We start from the raw sequence: 21,661 nt of genomic DNA, 5'->3' as shown, positions 1-21,661 counted from the left end.
GGAAACCCGCCCCCCCAGCACAGTCAGCAGCCAGCCCGAGCCCCCACTGAAAGACAGTGGTGAAGAGAAACCAGTGGCTCGAGTTGGTGACTCTACCCATAATGTACTGAGCTTGGGAAAAAAGGCCATCCCAAGGACTCAGGAGCCAAGTCAAAGCAGTGGGCTGGCACGGAGGTCCTGGGGGTCGGTCCAGGGACTCTTTCACTGCCATGGTCTGCATGGGACGCAAGCAGTGGTGAAGCCATGCCAGAAGGGAGCTCCCAGGCAGGGCAGCTGTCCTCCTCCCCCACATTACCTGATCCAGTGGCCAGGAACCAAGCCTCATTTGTCTTCCTGGAGTTTTCTCTTTCTATGAACTGAACTTGCCCAGTTCTGTCCTCATAGGATGGACACTGCTAACCTTGCTTTCATTTGTAAGGCTCTCCTTAGAGCTCACTCCAACTGGAGCATCCTTGGGAGTCAAGGATAACAGAGCTAGTGAACACTGGACGCTGGCACTCGGGTACCAGGCATTCAGAAGAAAGAGAGAGCAGGGCAGGGCACAGGAGAACCAGCCCATGACACACTGGGAAACCACCCACAGCCACTGACAAAACCCATATCCAAGCACACAAAGCTCCCACCAAACGGATGATGCTCCAGAACGGAAAGAGGTACCTGTGACAGTCTCAATTCTACTCAGCTCCACGTTCTCTTTCCCAGAGTGGAAGTGTAGCTCATACATATTTGCATGCACAGCATGAAAAGAATTCAGCATAACATACCTCAGAGTCAGTAAAAAAGTTGTAAAGGAGGACATCATCAAATTCTAAACCTTTTGCTTCATACACGGTTAGCACAAGTGCTAACCCCAGCTCTTCTGGAATCTTCTCCTTTGCCATTTCATTAGCTACAAGGATTACCTGGGGTTGGGGGGGAGAGAAGAAGAAGGTAGGAAAGAGGAAAACATCAAACTCTACAAAGAGGGATCCGGTAAAGCTCAGTCAATTTCTGTGGGAGGCAGGTAACATCTTTAAAAAGAAGTGGCTGGCTTGGATTTGGTCAGCCAGGCTAGCTGACATATTAACAATTGCTCCCTCACCTGGATCTGAAATTTACCCACTCTGGTGGAGGAGCTATTGAACTCTACCCCATGGAATAATTCGGCCTCCCAAACCTTTTTTCAACCGCAAACTGCCTTTTTATTTCACAACATGCCATCCCAAGCTCACCTGGTGGGCTCCGAATTCAATAGGCTGGGTTTTCCTTTTGTTCCCTCGTAGCAAAATTGCCAAGTCGCTCACACTACAAGACTCCAGGACAGTTGGTTTGGGACCATCAAAGAGGCCAGAATCCCTGGGGAGGCGATCAAAAGATTCCGGGAAATAGAACTGAAGTAAATCCACCACCCCAGATGCCAGATTGAGGATTCCTGAGATAAAACAGAAAACACATGTCAGATATGGAGCAACACGACAACAACATGGCTGGGGTTTTTTTCGTGTGATTTGTGCTTTTTTTGATTTTTTTATTTTGACTTTGGTTTTTTTCCTTGAGAAGCAATATTGGCCCTGATAGTATGGATAATTGCAAGTCAATTTCCATTTCCCATCAGATTATCACTTTGGCCCTGTGCTGTATTACTCTGGGTACAGGCAATGAAGGCAGAGATGCATTGCTAAGAAGGTTTTGTGGGATCTCATTCCTGACCTATACTCAGAGAAAATTACCTCATAAAGAAAAGTCAAGGCAGAAATATAATTTAAACAATGAAAGCTGTTAGAATGCTAATATAAGGGACTGGCATGGATGGTAGGAAACAAAAATTATTCGGACCCTCTCACTGGAGCTTGAAGTCGGAGAGACGTTGTCATGGTAACAGCAGGGCTGAATGTTAGCTAGGGGCAGCAACCAAGGCTTCTATCACCTTCCCACCAGGATTATACCCAGCCGAGAGGACTATCCTAAGAAAAATGGTAGAGCTGGAGAAAGGATTTTGCAAAGAGCTTTCTCCCTGGGTCCCACTGCTTATCTAAGCTCTGAGTCGCATTGCCAGTCACACTGACTGAACACGACCACAATACAGGCATCTTCATAAAAGTATCCCATTTAATCATCAGGACTGCCCAGTGACATAGACCAGATAATCCCACTTTTACAAACAGAGACTCCAAGGTTCAAGAAGTTAGTAAAAACCTCCAAGTGACAGGATTTGAACCTGAACTGAGCACAGATCATCCTCGGTCTCTCTCCATGGTTCACTTTGTGCCTTGTGTCCTTTGCCTGACACCAGGTAAATACTATGTTCTTGGTAGAACACCATGAAATGGCATACATGGTCCCCATTGCTGTTACCAAATAATAAGGAGAAATTTTACTTCCCAGTAGTAATATTATTAGATGTATACAGTTGGGAGCACAGCAGTGGATTCTGCTGTGGGAACTGCTGAATCTAAGCAAATCAGCTGCTACTGGGGTTCCCTCCTCTTTAAAAGCTAGCAAGGGCCAGAGATGTACATTAGTGGGAGAATCAGAAAAGGGCAGAAGTGTCGACTGCAGTGATAAACGGGCATTCACTAAAATGCCCTTCTAAAGAAACTAGATAAATAATTTTTAAATGACCCTACCAAAGAATAAAAGATGGTTCCACCATAAAAAGGAATGAACTCTGACACATTCTACAATGTGGAGGAGCCTTGAAAACATTATGCTAATCACTTAGCCAGACACAAAAGGCCACATATTATATGATTCCTATTACATAAAATGTCCAGAAAAGGCAAATCCATACAGACAGAAAGTAGGTTAGTGGTTCCCAGAGGGGCGGGGTGAGGGGAAATGAGGAATGACTGCTAATGGTATAGGGTTTCTTTTTGGGGTGATGAAAATGTTCTGGAATTAGGTAGTGGTAATGGTTGCACAACCTTGTGAATATATTAAAACCACTAAACTGCATATTTTAAACAGGTGAATGTTATGTTATGTGAATCTCAATTTTAAAAGAAGAGAAAAATAAGGGAAAATATTCACTAAACATAGTAAATAGTCACTACATAATCAATAAATACATGTGTGTGATAAAGAAAAAAGATCAAAAGGAAACGAAATAGAATGTTAGCAGGGAGTGGACTTACAGGTAGCTTGTAATTTTTTTTAACATTTTAGGCATTTTATAAAGTCTCTAAAATCTAGTACATTTTGGGCTTTTTCTGGTTCTATACACAGAAACATATACACACAGTCTTCCCTCCATCCCAGGATGGGATTTATGTAGTCATTGTCCTAATGCGTTACTTAGCAAAAACATCAAAACTGCTCCCAGGCACAACTCCCTCTGCCAACTACTCATGCCAGATCCTTCTACTGGATCCAACAACAGAAAAGGAGGTGCCACTGGAGCCACTTCCTGAAGACAGAAAAGTGAGTTACGTGTCTCAGTCACCTGGCCCGCGCACAGTGCCAGGCAGGGGAGGAGAGCTCAATAAACATCTCCTGAACAGATAAACAAGGGCCAGGCTCTATTTCCTATTAAGAGAATAAATTACCTTGTGCCGGCTCTTCCTACACAATCCAAGCCCCAGGTTTAAGACCACGGAAGAACAAGAAGTTGAACAGTCAGATCCTGTGATTTTTCTTCAATGCGACATCAGTGAGGAATCCCAGAGCCCTGGAAAGCTGGGCTGAGTTGTGTGGTGCATGCTACACTCTAGGACGCCACCTGCCTTCTAATCATTTTCTGACTCCTTGGCTAAGCAAATCAGAATTTTAATCTAATTTCACAGTGTGTGTGTGTGTGTGGTGTGTGTGTGTGTGTGTGTGGTGTGTGTGTGTGGTGTGTGTGTGTGTGTTATGTATGTATTTTCTCTTTCCACCAAACTGTAGCCTACCTGAGCTGCATCTAGAAAAAGAGCATCTATCAAAATTTACAATAAACATCAGACTTAAATGGTGAAATATTAAAAACATGCCCATTAACTTCAGAAATAACACACAGATGCCTGTTAAAGCTTCTGTTTAAGGTCCTAACCAATGAAATGTAACAGGAAAAAAGGAATGATAAATATAGAAAAGAAGATAAAGACTGCCCTTATCTGCAGAAAAAATGCCAAAATCTAAAAGTTAGATTGTTCAGCACGATTGTTAGATTGACCAGATCAACATATAAAAACCAACAGAATTCCTCTATACCAGTAATAACTGATAGAAAGTGTAAAAAAAAGAGAGAGAGAGAGAGAGAGGCAGCCATGATAGTAACAAAAAGTATAGGATCCCTAGGACAAATCTAACAGCTGTGTGAAATGTCTGGGGAAAATTATAGACTAGTATTGAAGGCGCTAAAAGAAGACCTGAAGAGAGAAATACACCAAGGTCGTGGTTCAGAAATCCCGATGATGTAAAGATGGGAATTCTTCCCAAAGAGCAATAAATTCAATGAAATTCTGATCAAAATTACAAAGAGTCAGAGAATCTGATAACTATGGTAAATGTGATATCACGTTAACTGCAAGAACAGACAAATGAGACAAATCAGAGAAAACCGTGAACCCAAAAACAGAGTCCCAGATATATGAGAAAAGCAGCCTTACAAACCAGAGGCAAGGATGAGCCAAGCAGTGAATGGCATCAGCAGCACTGATTCTCCATGCGGAAAAAAGTAAAATTAGATCAGAGAAGGTTTAGTTCAATAAAAACAATGTCACACCTCACACACATTTTAGATAGACTAAATTTAGTTACTTAAATTTACCCAAATTTAAATACCTGCCTACATATAAAAAGCAAAATTTTAAACCATTAGAAAATTATATAGAAGAATATCTCGGTAACTCCAGATCAGAAAAATTTCTTACGACACAAAAGAGCAAATCATAGTAGAAAACATTCATAAGTTAAAATTTAAAGGATCTTCCTACTAAAGAACACCATTATTTATTTGCCATTTTATCGTAACAAAGTTAAAAAACAAGCCCTCCAATTTTTATAATCAACAAAGGATGTGAAGGCAAAAATTCATAGAGAATTTTTAACAAATCAGTAAGAGAAACAACTCATTACAAAGGTACGCAAGGGAGAACAGGCAATTCACAGAATACAGAAACACATGAAAAGACACCATGTCTCAAGAAAATGGAAATTCAAACCATAGCAGATGTCCTTTCACACCCATCCCAAGAGCAAACCTAGAAGATATAACATAGATCCAGAGAGATTTGCTCAGGAAGGTTCACTAAAGGATTATATGTCACAGTGAAAAACTGCCAGGAGCCTAATGTCCACTACTGGGAAATGAGCAACAAACTATGGTACAGCCATAAAATGGAGTGCTAACACTAGTTAGAAATGCGGGATCCAGAGCTCCACATCGTCAATATGGAGAAATTCCGAAATGTAACATGAAGCAAAAATACGAAGTGGCAGAAAGATGTATGTGGCATGATCCCATTAAATAAAGTTCCTAAGCATGTAAAAGGGTATTCTATATTGTTCACAGACACACACAGGACACAGAAGGTAAATGTGTGAGCATTTTATAAAGCATAAAGGAAGGATTCTGGCATGGATGTTGTGTTATTCAAACCCTGTGTGCCTTGGTGTCCTTTGTAAAATGGAAGGCTGCCTGCCTGGCAGGGTCCTTGTGAGAGTGAAGTACAGGTGGTCTATATCGGCTGCCTGGCATCACGCCTGGCACAGAGAAGGGGCACAACTAAAGTTCAAGTTAAAAGCACCCGAGTGCGTGCTATCTCCCACCACCCCCTAGCCCTCTTCTTTGGCTTCTCCTCGGGAGAAAAGGCTCTTTGGGAATTAATGACTTTGTAATTGGCATATTGCTTTATGTAGCACAAGAACGTGCTTCCAAAGTGCTTTAACAAAAGTTCGCAAGCAGTTTAAATGTTCCCCTGTAATGTCTTCATGTCCTGGCAAGCTCCCTAAGATGTAATTTCCACTCAACCACAGCTTGGATTATCAACCTACGAGTGAGGAGCAGCAGAAACCGTAAGACTTCTTGTTCGTGAGTACCCTTCCCAACAAACTCCAAGATACTCTCCTTACTTCAGCTACAAAAGCCTAACAAAACAGGGCAAGATGGCGCCCAAGCACCTCCCCTGCAGGCAAGCAGAAAGCGCAGACATACCCGAATGGGACCTGTAATTCTGGTACAGCTGGTGGATCTTCTTGGGCTTCCGGACGGCACACTGCTTGTCCACGGTGTTTCTGCTGGCGTAGTGGAACAGAGAGCGCAGGTCGCTGAAGCGGAAGGCCACGCCCTTCATGATGCTCTGGGCCGTGTCCCCCGTGAGGAACATGGCATTGGGGTCATTGATGCATTTCATCAGCAGCGTCAGCTCAGCTTGAGTGAAGTCCTGAATCTCATCGCCATAGAGTTCATGGATGGACCACGGGAGCACCTTGAGCTTCGACAGCCTCCGGGACAGGTTATATAGAACATCTTCTTCATCGAAATAACCTTTCTGAGACCTGATCTGCTGGTACAGGCAGAAGAGACTGTAGATCTCGCTCCGGTCCTCCTTGAAGTTGGGGGACCGCTTCCTCCCTAATTTCTTGTACGCTTCTTCCGTGAGCCTCCCCTGGGGGCAGCTGAGGGCCTCAAAAGACCCCTTCAGAAAAGATTTTATTTCTTTCCAAATCAGTGAGGGGTTGTAGGAGGTTTTTCCTTTGATCATTTTGGGCCATATTTCATGGGTGAACACCTCAAATGTCACATACACCCGGGGGTCACTGTCACACATACGTGTTTCTGCAGCTTTATCCTCCTCACCATTGTCTCCGTCTGCCTCAGCCTCCTCCTCATCCTCCTGCCAGTTGGGAATGGTCAACTCTTCCTGCGTGGACCATCCCACAATGGCTCTTTTCAAGCTGCCATCTTCATTCCTCTGAAAGAATGGTTTGGGCAGAGAAGCATCAAGCAAGAGGAGCAGCTGCTTGGAAGTGACGAACAGAGGAAAGTTCTCGTCCCTTAAGTCCTGAAGTTTGTGGACATTGGGTTCCAGTGGTTTGTAGTGACTGGTGGCCTTGGTAGACTTAGAAAGCTCAACGAAATTCCTCTGCACCTCCTGGCACAGGACGTGGTTCTTGGTCACAAAGATCTGATGTAAATGCTCCAGCTGGTGAGGATGCTCTGCGGTGCACACTTCTGCCACCTGGCCAGGCTCCCCCGGCTCCCCACTGGATACCCCTGCACAGGCTCCACTATCCTGCTCCTCATCTATGCTGTCCACTGTTTCCACTTCCATGGAACCTTCTTCCTCCTCCTCCTCCTCTCCCTCCTCCTTGTCTTCTTCCTCCATACGTGGACCTTCCTTTGCAGGTTCCACTTCCAACCTTCTCTTCAACCACAGCTGCTTGGTCAGCAGCGGGCTTCCTGCCTGCTCAGCCTTCTCCCAGTATATGTGGAATTTCTTCCACAGCCTGTACAAGCAGCAAGTTGTCTTCCCAGTGCCACTCCTCCCAATGAGGATGATGGGCTCCAGCGGCTTGGGGTCGAGGTCGATCACAGCATACTCCAGCTCTCCCACCCTGAAGGGGTACTCCACCGTTGCTGTTGTGTCATTGAGGATGTTAGAAGCCATGCTGTTGCTGAAGCTGTGGAACTTCATGATGTTATACTCCGTCTCCACCACGCTGGCCGGCGGGAAATACTCGGGATTCACATGTTCCCGGCTCTTCTTGGCCTCCGTGTCCTCCACGTAGAAGCGGGGTATGCGCTTTTGGACCTTCACGTTGGCTGACACATGGCCCTGGTGGATGCCCTTCAGCTTCTTCCTTAGGACACAGGACAGGCCCCGGTTGTAAGCATTACAGATGGCCCTGATGGAGTCCGACAGCTTGCAGTGGTCCAAGACGATGTCCCAGATCCGGATGATTTCCGTGTAGACCCGACCCGACTTCTCTGGGCAGTGCAAGTTCCGCTCCGTGGCAGCAATGATCTTCTCTGGGTTCTCGCTGCATCGGGGGGAGAAGTCAATGGCCAGCTCCCACAGCATTCGGGCCCCCTTGTCCAGCTTGGCCTCGAAGAGCTGGATGCTCCCCTTCAAGTGCTTCAGCCGCTTCTGCAGGCCCTGGGTCCACTCGCCGTTCCCCAGCTGCTGAATAGCTAGGATGATTTTCTTCTTCATGACCTTCGTCATGACCTTACTGGACAGCTTTTTCAGCGTTTCCGAAGTGCACTCGATCTCCCACGTCATGTTCTCGAAGTCCTGGAAGCAGGCCTCGATCTCCTGTGTGTTCCAGCTGTCTGGATCATCGCTGCCCTCACTCCCTCTGTGGCTAGCAGGAATGAGCTGTGAGGCCCCAAGGCCTGCCTGACCGCATCCACCCCCTGCCTCAAGGACGCTGTGGTTGTTCCCACTAGAGTCAGAGCCTTGCACTCCCAGGGTTCGCTGGAGCTCATCCTTCTTTACTTCCATATCAACGCCTGTCTCCAGAGGCTCAGAGTCCTGAGGACAGTCCTCTCGGAGGGACGTATCCAATTCAACCTGCTGAATTAAACCTGTAATGTCCTGTACCAGGCGGTCTCTCAGGGAGCAGGGCCTGACAGGTCCAGGCTCCTGCCTCATCACCTGGGCATCCGGGAGAGTCTCCCAGCTGTCAGGGACCATGGCTCCTTCGGGCAGGGTCCTGGCAGGGATGCTGCATGGCAGTGACTTGGATGAACCCTGGGACTTGAGCTGAGACGTGTGACCAGGGGCAGTGGGCCTCGGGAGCTTCCCTGGATGGGCAGTAGGGTCCTGCCGGTTCCTCCGCCTGCTCTCCATCAGAGCCTTGTTCCAGGCCAAGAGCAGAGCATCGTTCTTCTTAATCCGGTGCCTCGCATCTTTGCCTTCTTTGTTCTTCAAGTTGAAGTTGATGTCAAACTTCACCAGCAGGTCTATCAGCTTCTTCATGCGCTTCAGCATGCCCTTCTGGAAGATGATGTGCATCAGTGTGTTCCCATTGCTGTCCTGGCTATTGGGGTTGAGGTAGCAAAATTCAGTGGGGTTGGACCAGAAGAGATCCAACAGATGGCTGAGGAAGTTAAAACCGATGTCAGCTGAAAGACACAAACAAAACGCTGTGAGCGCTGAGCCGCTCTTCCCAGAGAACAGGGACCCCTGGATTTGGAGAGATGCCAGCCAGGGGCATCTCAGAACACCACACCTCCCCAAGTACTTGATAACCCAGTGATTGCAAACCAGGGACAATTTGCTCCCAGGAGATATCTGGCCATGTCTGGAGGACAGCCAACTTTGAAACTTAAGAATCCTCCTCAATCCTACATCCTGACCATTCACCATGATGGTTGCTCCTTCTCATCCAGTTGTGGGTGAGTGGCCAGGAGATAATCAGGGGGCCTGACCAAGAAAGAGTCCTTTTTAAGATCATTGGTTTTCCCAATAGGAAAGACGAAAAAGCTCAGCATCAGTTCTAATATCCAGCCTCCTCTTCAAGGAAAAGACTACTTAAAAAATAAAGGCCTACCTTTGATGTCTAAAAAGATGTGGAGTGCTGCATGCAAAGGAGTATCACCTTCCGTGAGGGAGATACCGCGGGGGTCTGCACCCTTGGTCAAGAGAAGAAACGCCAGCTCGAAGTCCTCATGTTTCAGGCACATGACAAGCGGAGTCTCCTGGTTGTCATGGAGACCCTCGGGCAAGGCTGAGGAGGCAGAGGAGAGGGGCACATCCCCGTGAGGGATGTACCCTGTAACAAGTGACCGCCTGGCTCACCTGAGGAGGAGGGGACTGCTTCTGCTGTGTACTCCAAGGGAAGAGCTGATGCTGACCCAGCTTCCGAGGCAAAGGCTTCCCAGAGCCCTCAGAGTGAAAACCCAACTACTTCCAGTGTCCTATTCATGCGCCATGCCTCTCCCCAATCTCCTGCTCCCCTTCATGTCCCCAGACCCCATCTTCAGCACTGGCTGGGAGTGGGGACAGGGCCTGTGATCAACAGAAACCCCGGTGCCTGCCTAACACCCTACCTGACACACAGTCAGTGACCAGGATATGAGCATGGCTTCCTACATCCTTTGCTTCTATGAAGCTTCCTCCTGAGGATGCCCATTGACCCTCAAATGGCATCTTCCCTGACACCTCTCCACCCCCAACATCAGCTTCCCTTTAGCTCAGTCCATGCCTCCCCTCTGCCCTGCAGCCTCCCTGACCTGCACTCCTGTGATCCGCACACACCTACATAGCAGCCCCGCATTCACTCTGTCCCTGGTCCCCAGCACCAGATTCCAGGGAGGCGTTTCTTAAGTGCTGGCTGACTCAGGAATAAAACAGTAAATCTGTGACAGCCACAGCTTCCAGGCAAAGGTAGTAACATTCCACTTGAGGAATGGGTTTGAAGAAATCAACTATAGGAGGCATTCCATCTACCTCTTGGAACCTGTGGGAACAGCCAATGCCCAGAGGCTTTGTATGGCCCTTAGAGAGTTAAGGACCAATAAAGGGCATTCCCTCTTAAACAGCCGAGCAAGCAGAAAACCATACAGCCACAGTGCTCTTCCAAGAACCTGCATGCATGAGCTCATTTAACACTCAGAACATCCCTGAGAAAGAGGGACTGTTATCATTCCCATTTTATAAAGAAGGAGACGGAGGCAGAAATAGCATGCCCAAGGCCACACAACTAGTAGTGGCATTAGTGGGGGGGGGGAGTGGGGGCAGGAGGAGGTTGGTGTTTCCAACTCAGTTTTAAAATAAAACCAAGTCCAGGGCACCTGGGTGGCTCAGTCAGTTAAGCATCTGCCATCAGTTCAGTTCATGATCTCACAATCCTGGGATCGAGCCCCACATTGGGCTCCCCCACAGGAGTCTGTTTCTTTTCCTTCTGCCCTTCCCTCCACTCATGTTCTCTCTCATATAAATAAATAAAATCTTTACAAAATAAATTAAAAAAAAAATAAAACCCGATCCAGCAAGACACTAGCTCTCTCCAGACATACATCCAGCCAAGTGTGATTGGGCTGATTATAGCGGCAGATATTTCCACCCACCAATTATTTGGCTGTTTCTTTACAAATAAGCACCTCAATCCTAATCCACTGACTAGAAAAGAATGCTGGAGAGTTTACAGGGACACACGCAGCATACTGAGCACAGGGAAAAGTCCAGCTGGCAGTCGGGAGGAAAGGACCCGTGCACCACACCTGGGGCCAAGAGCCCCGAAAAGCCAACAGAGGTGACTAGAGTTCACAAAGATGCAGAGCTCCTACAAAGCCAGCACCCACTGACAGGGCATTAACCTGGTCACTGTTGCAAAATAAGAATTTATGGAGGAAGAGAACGGGCCAGAATTTAAAGGCGTCTCCAAAGCCAAGTGAAGGACCCAGGACCAGCTGTGGCCTAGCACCCCAAGGAACAAGTCTCCAGTGCTCATCATGGGCATTCTCACCTCCACTGTCAATGAGGCAGCCCAGGAGCTGCATCCTCCGAAGGTCCCAGGTGCTGAGGCGGGGGATGACAGTGCAGAGGTCAAGGTCTGAGAAGTTGCAGCCCTTGATGAGGCAGTCTCCCAGCGGTGGCTCCCCACTTACTTTGCGGGTCAGCAACAGAAGCACTTCCGGCCATTTCTGTTTCTCCAGTAAAAACTTGATGAAGGTGTTGGCGCAGTCACGGTTAATGTCACAGACCAAGTCAGGAGGAATTTCTTTCAAAAATAAGAATACACCACACTCTCAAAAAGGTTCATATGATTCCTGTCCCCACATACCACCCAACACGTTTAGGCATAATTAACAAGAATTATCGGTCAGTGTTTTTAACCCCTGGGGAAAATATAAGCAAGTAATTACTTTGGGCACCTATCCAACCACTCGTAAACATCAGTATAAGCACCGACCGTGTGACCTTCTTGGGAAGGTTAGAAATTCTTTAAGGAGAGTAGAGCCTGGCCCAAGAGGAGAGCGGAATTGTCTGTGTCGTGGAAGAATACGTGAGTCAGGGCATTCTACTGAGATCAGAAGGGCAAGAGCCCGGCTTAAGTTTTGCATAATATTAAAAGTGTGTTCTGCTTAAGGAGCACTGAAATACAGGGAGACACTATAGAATAATTAAAAAGTTAAGAGTTGTCAGGTAGCAGTGAGAGGATGGTTTAATCCTCAATTCTTAAGTTCATATCATGATATACTAAGTATTTCCATCTGCTATCTAATGTATGGAGACAGGATAATGGTTATCCCAGTTCATGATGCTGGTATATCCTATGGATGGAAAACTTCTAAAGGAGGTCCTCAGTAAGCAAATTGCCAGATTTAGCAAATAAAAATATAGGATCCCAGTTAAATTTGAATTTCAGGTAAACAACAAATTAAATTTTAGTATAGTTCCTGCAATATCTGGGACATACTTAAACTATATTCACTGTTTATTCAAAGTTATAATTCAACCAGCATTCTATAATTTGTTGGGCAACCCTATTAGTAAGAAAGCAGGAAGGAAGAGAAGGGAGGAAATCAAGAGTTAACCTAAATAAGAGCAATTTAATTTGTATTTGCTAGTTTTTGCTTCCCACCATACTCTAGGATTTCTAACATGAATATTCATTTTAATACTTAATATTTAATTTGAAAATAAGAAAAACAGTTCTGTGTGCAGGACCCTGGACTAAGTGCTCCACACCCATCATCGCAGCAGATTAGTACCCTCGCTAGTGCAGGAGTGAAGGAACTGACGCTTAAGAAGTTAAATAATTGGCCCAAGGTCACAGAGCCGCTAAGTGGTAGAATTAAGATGAAAATATAAAACTCCAAGCCTTAAACACTAGGATCTGTGGCATCTCCTGAAGAGCATTTTTATTCCACTGGCCACCCCTTCCCACATTCTCTGGAAAATTAAGAAATCTCAGCCCTCTGAATGGTCCGCGTGAATGCGTTACAGCCCATACTGACTGCCAGTTTAAAAAATGCTAAATTTCACCTCCTTAGGGTTTCTAGAATCTTCCCTAATTATTATCTAAAATGTGTCATCTGAAGTTCTTTTCTAGAACTTTCCTGATTTCCTCATAGTGAAAAAGAATTAACATTCAATTCTACAATAACTTTATATACCAATATTAGCCAACACCTATGGAAGAGAGAAATATCCAGGGTATTTAAAAAGGGATTGTATATGCAACAATAATTCTAGCAGGATACATGAAAACCCAGACACAGAGACTGAGGCTGGAGATGGGCTTTAGGGACTAACGTTCAGGGTGGATGATTTGGACTTTCCACTGAGTAATGTTCTGTGCTGTTTGAATGTTTCACACACAGGTCATCACTTTTATTTTTTTCAATTAGTTGTTTTAAAGATATTAGAAAAGAGTACTAACAGGCATCAATCATCTTTGGCGCAACTGAACGTTGTAAGGAAAGTTACCTTGCAGAGAAGAAAGGAGACGCAAGAACCTCTGAACTACTTCTTGCTTCAGAAAGTTTTTATGCAGTAGCTGGTTTCCTGAGTTCATGTACTTCACCAGCTGCTCAGAGGCCTTCCGGAAAATGTCGGTCTCACTAACAGGTCCATCCCCATTGTTCAGTCCTGCGAAACAAGCAGGTGATGCTTCTGAATACAGAGATCACAGCTGTGGGAGATTGACAAAATTACCCCAGTTCTCCATCCCTCCGTGGACGCCCTTGCTTTGCCCGGTGACTCTGGCTCTCCTTCCATCGAGAGGTGGAGCCTATTCCCTGCCCGACCCTTCTGGCCTGGCTTCCGGACCTGGTATGACCAATAGAATGCAGTCATGTGATTTTTGTCCTGGTTCTGAGATGGGGCCTCAAGAGGCCTGGCTTAGTTCTATTCACTCTCTTGAGACCCTGCCCTCTGCCATGTGGACAGGTCCAGTCTCGACTTTGAGGGGACAAGAGACTGCATAGAACAAAGAGAAATCAGTGCCGTTGTCCAAACTGAAGGCCCATAGATGTGAAAGAGCCTGGCCAAGATCAGCAAGACAACAATTGGTGGGAGGAATTCAGTTAAAGCTATGAGAACAGCCCAGCCTAAACAGCGGCCTGCAGGATCACAATCGAAATAAATGCTTATTGTTAAAGCGACTAAATTTTGGGAGCAGTCTGTTACGCAGCAATAGATAAGTGATGTAAGAGTTGAAGGAAGTGATAGCAAGAGAAGGGCTTAGCACCACAGAGCATCCAACCACATGCCAGCCACCCATGCGTCTCACTGGCCAGCAGAAAAACCCGAGAGGAAGGAGCCACCTCTCTGGCCAAAGAAGGGAAAACAATATCCCCTTGGTTGAGTTTATTTGAGAAAGTAGTCATGATTAGAAAACTCCCCTGACAGAACGTTGAAATGGGAAAATGTTTTATTTGGTATCCAGTGATACACACAAAAAGCAATGTTGCTTAAAATAGAATCTTACTGAGCACGTGGGGAAGCAAAACTGGAAGTGTGTTTTCACACCCAAAGAAAAGGCCCCAGACCACAGCATTAGGTGCTGTCACGTTGTGCAGAGATGAACAAATGTTCAATGTCATGTTCTAACAGAGTAGGAACACTTTGTAAGAGATGGACTATTTGAAAACGAGAAAAAAATGAAAAGCATCCTATCATCATCAGGTTTCCCAACAGCAGGCCCTGAGTCAAGGATTTGTGTGCAAGTAGTTCACCAAGGACGTGACAGGTGGGGGAAAGGGGGAAGCAGATTAGGAGTCAGGGAGGAAGCCAGGTGGCCTTGCCTGATCCTACGGGGGAGCTCTGGAGCGAGTATACCTCACAGCTGTCCCAGTCCTAGGCCAGGGAGACGGGCTTTCAAATTCTCACCTCCATCTATCACTGGCTACAGGCTGCCCTGGGAGGATGTACGTTCTCAGGCACTTCTAGTTTGAAGGGCCCAAGCAAAACTGGCTCCATATGCTGTCCTCCTTGAAAGGAAGCCTTAGGTGCTGGCTTTCCAAAGTGAAGGCACCCCCATGTCGGGGAGCACAGCAACGGTGAAAGGGATCTAGGGGATCCACGCAGAGCTCCAACATTATCTGCTGTGCCTTCTGGTACACATCTGGATCGCCTTTTAACAAGTCAAGTCCAAACACCAGAGACACACACACACCAACTTTGGGGGCAAATGCTCGTTGCCCTCTACTCAAGAGACCTTTAGGTGCCAGAGAGAAGCAAGACCCACTTTAGCACTGTCCTCCAGAGAAAAAGAAACGGAAACCACTTAGCAAAGGAAGACCTACATCACCTCAGCTGGAAGCTCAGTACATATGTATGTGCTCTGACAGTGACCTGGCCCTCCCATCTTCCTCCTAAAATACCTATGAACACACAGAAATTGTGAAAACTCACAGTACAGAGAAATAGGAAAAGGAGCAACTTGGAAAAGGAGCAACTTCCTTCATTATCATGTGTTACTTGTCCCCCAGCCTCATGCCATTAAATTCTTTTCTTACTTGTCCCTCAGCCTCATGCCATTAAAATCTTTTCAAGAATATCATTCTTCCACTAGGGAAATAAGTATGAAAAGTCACTTGACACTGAACAGAAACAGATTAAGATTTAGATTAAGCTGGCCAATACAGACAATTAGATGCAGTTGTATAATAAATGCATGGTTATGGGGTTCAGAATAGTTAAGCAATGGGTCAGAGAAAGTTCCACATTTGTCAGGAAAGAAACCAGAGACTATCAACAATGTTAAGATGCATAAAAGGAAAGGTGCTGGTGATGGTACCCCTGGGTAGACGTGGGTGACTTATTTATTACTCTGAATTTGTGTTTTTTTCCTAAATTTTCTATAAGTTTAGTAGGAGACAAAAGAAACATCAGAATATAAAGTCGCTTATGTATTATAATCACAGATTGCATTTTAAAAGATGATTATGTAAATGCTAAACAACACCAACAAAAAGACTGGATAAAATATGCCAAAGTATAATTGCAATAAATTTTTGTTTTTTATATAAACCTGTTTTTATAAATTTTCTACATTGATATTTAATATATATAAGCAGATTTGAAATTAAAAATTTCAAAAATTAAGGGGCGCCTAGGTGGCTCAGAATTAAGCGTCTGCCTTCGGCTCAGGGCATGATCCAGGCCCTGGGAGCCTGCTTCTTCCTCTCCCACTCCCCCTGCTTGTGTTCCCTCTCTCGCTGGCTGTCTCTCTCTGTCAAATAAATAAATAAAATCTTTTTAAAAATTTTTCAAAAATTAAAAAAGAGATCTTCTGAAGTTGCAATAGTGCTCAGAAGTATGAGAAAATAGAAATAAATCATTTCAAAAAGAGATTTTGCTCTTGCCTGAAATTTTTCTTTCAAGCTAAAAAGGCAAAACTGGTTAAGTTTTAGTACATACATTTTATCAATTCAAATTTATGTACTTATTTCATTTTTTATAAAAGAAAAGAAAAATGTATAATTATGATAGCATGGAATAAAACTAAATGAATAAATCACAAATATATTAACTGGAGTGGGGGAGGCAGGCGAGTTTATAGAGAACTCATACTTTAATGTTTTCCTTTCCTATATTTTGTAATTCTTTTTAAAGAAAACATTGTTTTTATCATAAGGAAAAAGTATCATGAACATCCTTTAGGTCGATTCCAGATGCCTGCATTTACTGAAAACAGGGCATCGTCTTGGTGCTGAGGGATAGTAAAATGACGAACCAGGGCCTCTGAGTCCCAGGCTCCACCTGTGGGGAAAATCGACACAGAGAGAAGGTTCCAGCGTCCGAATGCTGTGTCTGAGGTGCCTGCCTGAGCACAGAGCAGAAAGCAGCTGGCTTCCACTGGAGCAGCAGAGAGAAGGCCTCAGAGGCCTGGAATGGTTCTCCCTCAAGTGAATCAGAGATTACAAACCCCGGGGAGAAGGAACGCTCCAATCCTGTCCTTGGTCCTAGAAGAAGTAACAGCGGCCAAAGAGGTGGACGTGCTGCCACCTTGTGGTGGCTGGGAGAAGCAGGTGAAAGCAGTTAGGAGTTTCACTTTCCACCGTGGTTACCTGCGGTCAACCTCAGTCCAGAAGCAGATGATCCTCCTTAAGACAAATCGTCTGAAAGTCAGTAGTAGGGGTGCCTGGGTAGCTCAGTAGGCTAAGCATCTATCTGACTCTAGGTTTCGGCTCAGGTCATGATCTCAGGGTTGTGGGATCAAGTTCTACACCGTGCTCCACACTCAGCACGGAATCTGCTTGAGATTCTCTCTCCCTCTTCCTCTGCCCCTTTGCCCCTCCTCCCATGCTCTCTCTCTCTAAAATAACAAATAAATAAATCTTTTTTAAAAAGGTCAGTAGTAGCCTAATGCTCTAATGCTCACAGCGCCTACGTCATTCCCATTTCACCTGATCAGGCAGGCATTTTATCATCCCGTATCATCACAAGAAGGGTGAGTACAGTACAGTCAGGTGTTCTGAGAGAGAGAGACAACATTCACGTAACTTTATTACTGTAGATTGTTATAATCGTTCTATTTTATTACGAGTTATTGTTGTTAATCTCCCACTGGCATAATTTATAAATTAAACCTTACGGGATATATATATAGGAAAAAGCAGTACATGCAGGGTTCAGTACTATCCATGGTTTCAGGCATCCCCTGGGAGGCCTGGAAGTAGCCCCTGCAGATAAGGGGGGACTGCTATATATAGTCCTGACTGCTTAGGAGTAAAGCCTTGCTCCTGCAAGTGGCCTCTGGCTTCCCCTGGTACTTTGTAAGAACTACAGAATCTCAGGTCCTGCCCTGAACCTGCTAAATCAAACTCTGCATTTTCACAGGCTCCCAAATGGTTCCTGTTAACATCGGGAAGTTCTGGCTTAGAGAACAGCAGAAATCTTCAGCAAGACCCTTTATTTCTCACCTCAGTGCAAAAGCCACCCTCTCCAAAGTCATTGTCACCTTAATCATCAAAATGTTGCACAGCAATGCTCAGGATGAGCCAAGGGTGAGAGCATCTTTTATCCTAGCCTTTAAGTTAGAATGCTGTTCATCTGCATACAAAAACCTAGCATCCTGTTGGTGCTTTACCTGGAGCCACAGATGTAAAAAACCAAATCATTAAGTCTGTGGACTCAGGTCAGAAGCAAGTGTACCCAAGCCCCCAGCAGCAGCTCTTCCCAAAGATAGTGTGCTTCCATCAGGTCCACCATTAATGTGTGAGGATGGGGAGGGATTTAAGTCCATAAAATCTTCATTTTTATGACTGGAGATCTACCTTTCTGCCCATGGCCCCAAGCCCTTCCTTTGCCTGTCTTCTCAATTACTACACCGGTTAAAAAAAGACCATGAGGGGGCTAAAGTCTAAAACTACATTATCCACTGCAGTGGCCACTAACTTAATGATGTATTTAGACGAATTAAATAAAATTAGAATTTCAATTCTTCTGTTGCATGTGTCACACACATTCAAGTGCTCAAAAGCCATAGGTGACCAGAGGCTAGCCTATGAGACAGAGCAGATATAGAACATTTACATCAGTACTGGAAATTATATTGCATGGTCCTCATCTACAAAGATTCCCCAGTTCCATCTCAGGTTTTAAAGTTTGTACCACTGGCAAAATCTTAGAAACAAAATGTATTCTAGCATGGCAAGGAAAAATTCATGGTTGATGGTCCGGAAAACTTGAAAGTAATCAAATATCCAATAAGCTTACCAAGGAGTATTCGGGACTGGGGGCTTCGCTGCAACCTCTGTCATCACAAACTACCCAGTGAGCCAGAGGCAGGCTTGGAACGAGACACATTCCTCTCGAATGTGCTTTTCTTCCTAAGCGAGCATAACTGAATTCTAATACGTAAAAAGGGAACCAGCTGCCTTTCTAGTGAGTCTCTTCTCCTGGTTCTAAATCTGGGCCACAAATTTAGTTGGTGAAGGCAGAGAAAGAGGAAAGAAGAGAGAGACCCTGTCTCAGAAACTGAGCTGTTTTTAGAATTAGCAGATATTCAAACATTGTATTACGCTCCCCCAGAAAAAAAAACTGAAAAAGATCAAAACTTTAAAAACTAAACAGAAACGCATGACCTATGCTAAAGCCTATAACACTAGATATACCATACACACGTGCATATACAGTATTCTAAGGATTAAGGTTAGAATTAATTGCAAACAAAAAAATTAAATGTAAGCGAAAACCTGCAAACAAATCAGCCATTTTCTACCATTCACTGGTGGTCCTTTTTCCGTTGTTATACTAAAACCTGTAAATTCATTGGTAAAAAAATCTGTTCAGTTAGTTTCAATTTCTCAAACAGTAGAACCCATCCTGAAGCTGAGATTACAGGCATAAACTCTCAGAAAGCACTTCACAGTGACTTACTAATTGTACTACGTCACAGAAGAAATCACAAGTCCTTAACACCGGGGTCTTTTAAAAACTAAATATATGTCACAGCTTTTTAAAAAATCCATGAAAAACAGAGAACTCTGCAAATACACTTCTTTCCCCTCATTCCAGTGATCTCACGGAAACAACAGACGATATGTTTTTTCTTAAAAGAAACTATATTTAGTTTTTATTTGGTAAGTCGTCTGAAGAAACATGGATTTTGAACTAATGTAGAGTTATTTGATGATTATAATATTACAATTTCAGAAGTTATTCACAGATTTTGAAGAATAAAAGATACACTCTAAGATTATTTTGGTTTTTTTGTTTTTTTAATTTTATAATAATTTTTATTATGTTATATTAGTCACCATACAGTATACAGACAATATTTTAAATAAGTAAATGAAAAGGAAAACATAGATGGGGCAATGAGGGGGGCAGGGACATTAAATGAAAAGCAGCTTCTTCCCCTTGTGAAACTTTGCTGACCCTGGCAATTGGGATGATCCCCACCTGTCCAACTGCCTCCCACTCCAACACATACACCCAATGGGCTGCCTTCAACTTGCCACCTACTTACCCACTCCGGGGGCAGGGGAGTGTTTCTGGGGAAACGCATCCAAATATCTTCAGTAAGCACACTAACCGTCTATTAAGTATTAATCAGTTCAGTCCTTCATTCATGCACCCAAACCATCCAAAGATCAGAAAATAATTAAAGGAAAGCAATAGCACAAAAGAGAGACAAGAAAATGAATCTACTCACCCCAAAAGAAGCAAATGATTCAGAGAAGAGAGGAGGACCTTCTTTTAGAAAAAAAAAAGCTCAGTATTCTTAAATGCCATTCAAGAAGAGGTGGCAGATATAGAACAAGGAAAAGCTGCCATAGATTAGAAAAAATCAGAGAACAAGAGTTCTTAGAAATTAAAACTGAGTTCCCAAATTAAAAAATGCAATGGACAAGCTGAATTACAAAAGGAAAAGCTATAGACCAAGTTAAACGTCTGGGAAGAAAAAGTACCTAGAGAACGGTAGGAAAAAGTAGAGAGACATGTTATAAATTCAGGAAGATCAGCTATTTAATATTTACAGTAAAGAGACATCAGAAGGGGAAAAAAATGATAGAAGGTAAATTTCCCTGAGCTAAATAAGTTAGATTGAGAGGGGCCAACAAGAGTCAATCGAGAATGTATAAAGACCCACACCTAGAAACTTCCCAGGGACATTTCAAAGCTGAAAAGACAGAGAAAATCCTAGAAGGGAAAATAAATGAGACAGACATCAGACTTCTAATCAGTAGCAAATGGAGGTTAGAATACAATGATACAATTTCCTCAAAGTTGTGAGGAACGAGGTTCAATAGCATATTTCATAAATCTAAGATGCCGTGCGTTGTCCAACAAACCAGAAACAGCGCATAGAACTGACCTGTCACTGATGGTGAAACACATTCTAATTTTAAAGACGTTAAAATGTGGGGAAAAATTGCAATCAATGAAATACAATGTCTATATTCAAAAAGTACAATGCCTATATTCAACGACTATAAGGACAACATAAAGACATTATCAAAAACTCCGAAAGTCCATGCATTCTCTAGGAAAAACTTACTTGAGTAGGTATGCTAACAGATCAAGAAAGAAATCTAAACAGACAATATGAGCCACAAAGTCATATGTGAGTGCAAGGGACTGAAGTCTGAATAAAAAGTCTAAATAAGGACCAAACAGTATATACGTGTACATATGTGTATACACATACGGTTCATTAAACTGAGATGCTTACATGGTCTCACATTGAAAGAGCAAAGTTTTCAGGATGTCTGGTGGTTCTTTTCTATGGGTTCTGCTATGCTACCAGTTGCAGAACGTAATTTACATAACCATTTACATAATCATACTACCACCATGTAAATGCCACTTACTGGTTTTTCATTTCTACAATTTCTCTATGGATGAAACCCAGAACACTTAAGAGCTAAGGAACAGAATGTAAACGACACAAATGACATTACTGGGCAAAATTCAACAATTGGAGCTGACTTGTATTTCATTCTCAACAGCAGCCAGTCAATAGATGCTGTCCCAAACTGATAAACTGTATCTATTGCAGAGATATGAACATATTTTAAATTGTTGGTTGTATTTGCTCCTGAGGAGTAGGCTTGATTTTTGTTAGCCCCTGTTCTGTATGACTTTTTTCCTTTTTTCACAGTGTGCATGCATGGGGAAAAAAAATCACCCAAAATGCCCCAAGGTGGACCTGGCAAAGTTATAGGGATGTCAAAGATACTATATTTTAAATAAGAGTTGTCTCTGTCGGGGCGCCTGGGAGGCACAGCGGTTAAGCGTCTGCCTTTGGCTCAGGGCGTGATCCCAGCGCTGTGGGATCGAGCCCCACATCAGGC

At 44.1% G+C, this 21,661-nt stretch overlaps 1 protein-coding gene across 2 annotated transcripts in view; it reads right to left on the bottom strand.

The window, feature by feature from the left end:
* Positions 1 to 21,661, bottom strand: part of TRANK1 (tetratricopeptide repeat and ankyrin repeat containing 1) — a 77,241-nt gene that overhangs the window by 26,425 nt on the left and 29,155 nt on the right. Inside the window, exons 9-14 of one of the 2 annotated variants that reach the window (XM_034662257.1) lie at positions 13,341 to 13,502; positions 11,374 to 11,628; positions 9,457 to 9,678; positions 6,113 to 9,028; positions 1,212 to 1,411; positions 765 to 902 (exon numbers count right to left, since the gene is read on the bottom strand). In XM_034662257.1, the coding sequence (XP_034518148.1) occupies positions 765 to 902; positions 1,212 to 1,411; positions 6,113 to 9,028; positions 9,457 to 9,678; positions 11,374 to 11,628; positions 13,341 to 13,502 (3,893 nt within the window). The remainder of the gene's footprint in view (positions 1 to 764; positions 903 to 1,211; positions 1,412 to 6,112; positions 9,029 to 9,456; positions 9,679 to 11,373; positions 11,629 to 13,340; positions 13,503 to 21,661) is intronic. The other variant, XM_002914654.4, reaches the window with a different exon arrangement.

This window comes from Ailuropoda melanoleuca, chromosome 6 (genome assembly GCF_002007445.2).
Source record: "Ailuropoda melanoleuca isolate Jingjing chromosome 6, ASM200744v2, whole genome shotgun sequence".
Classification (NCBI taxonomy): Eukaryota; Metazoa; Chordata; class Mammalia; order Carnivora; family Ursidae; genus Ailuropoda; species Ailuropoda melanoleuca.
This window is presented reverse-complemented; position numbering and strand designations above follow the sequence as displayed.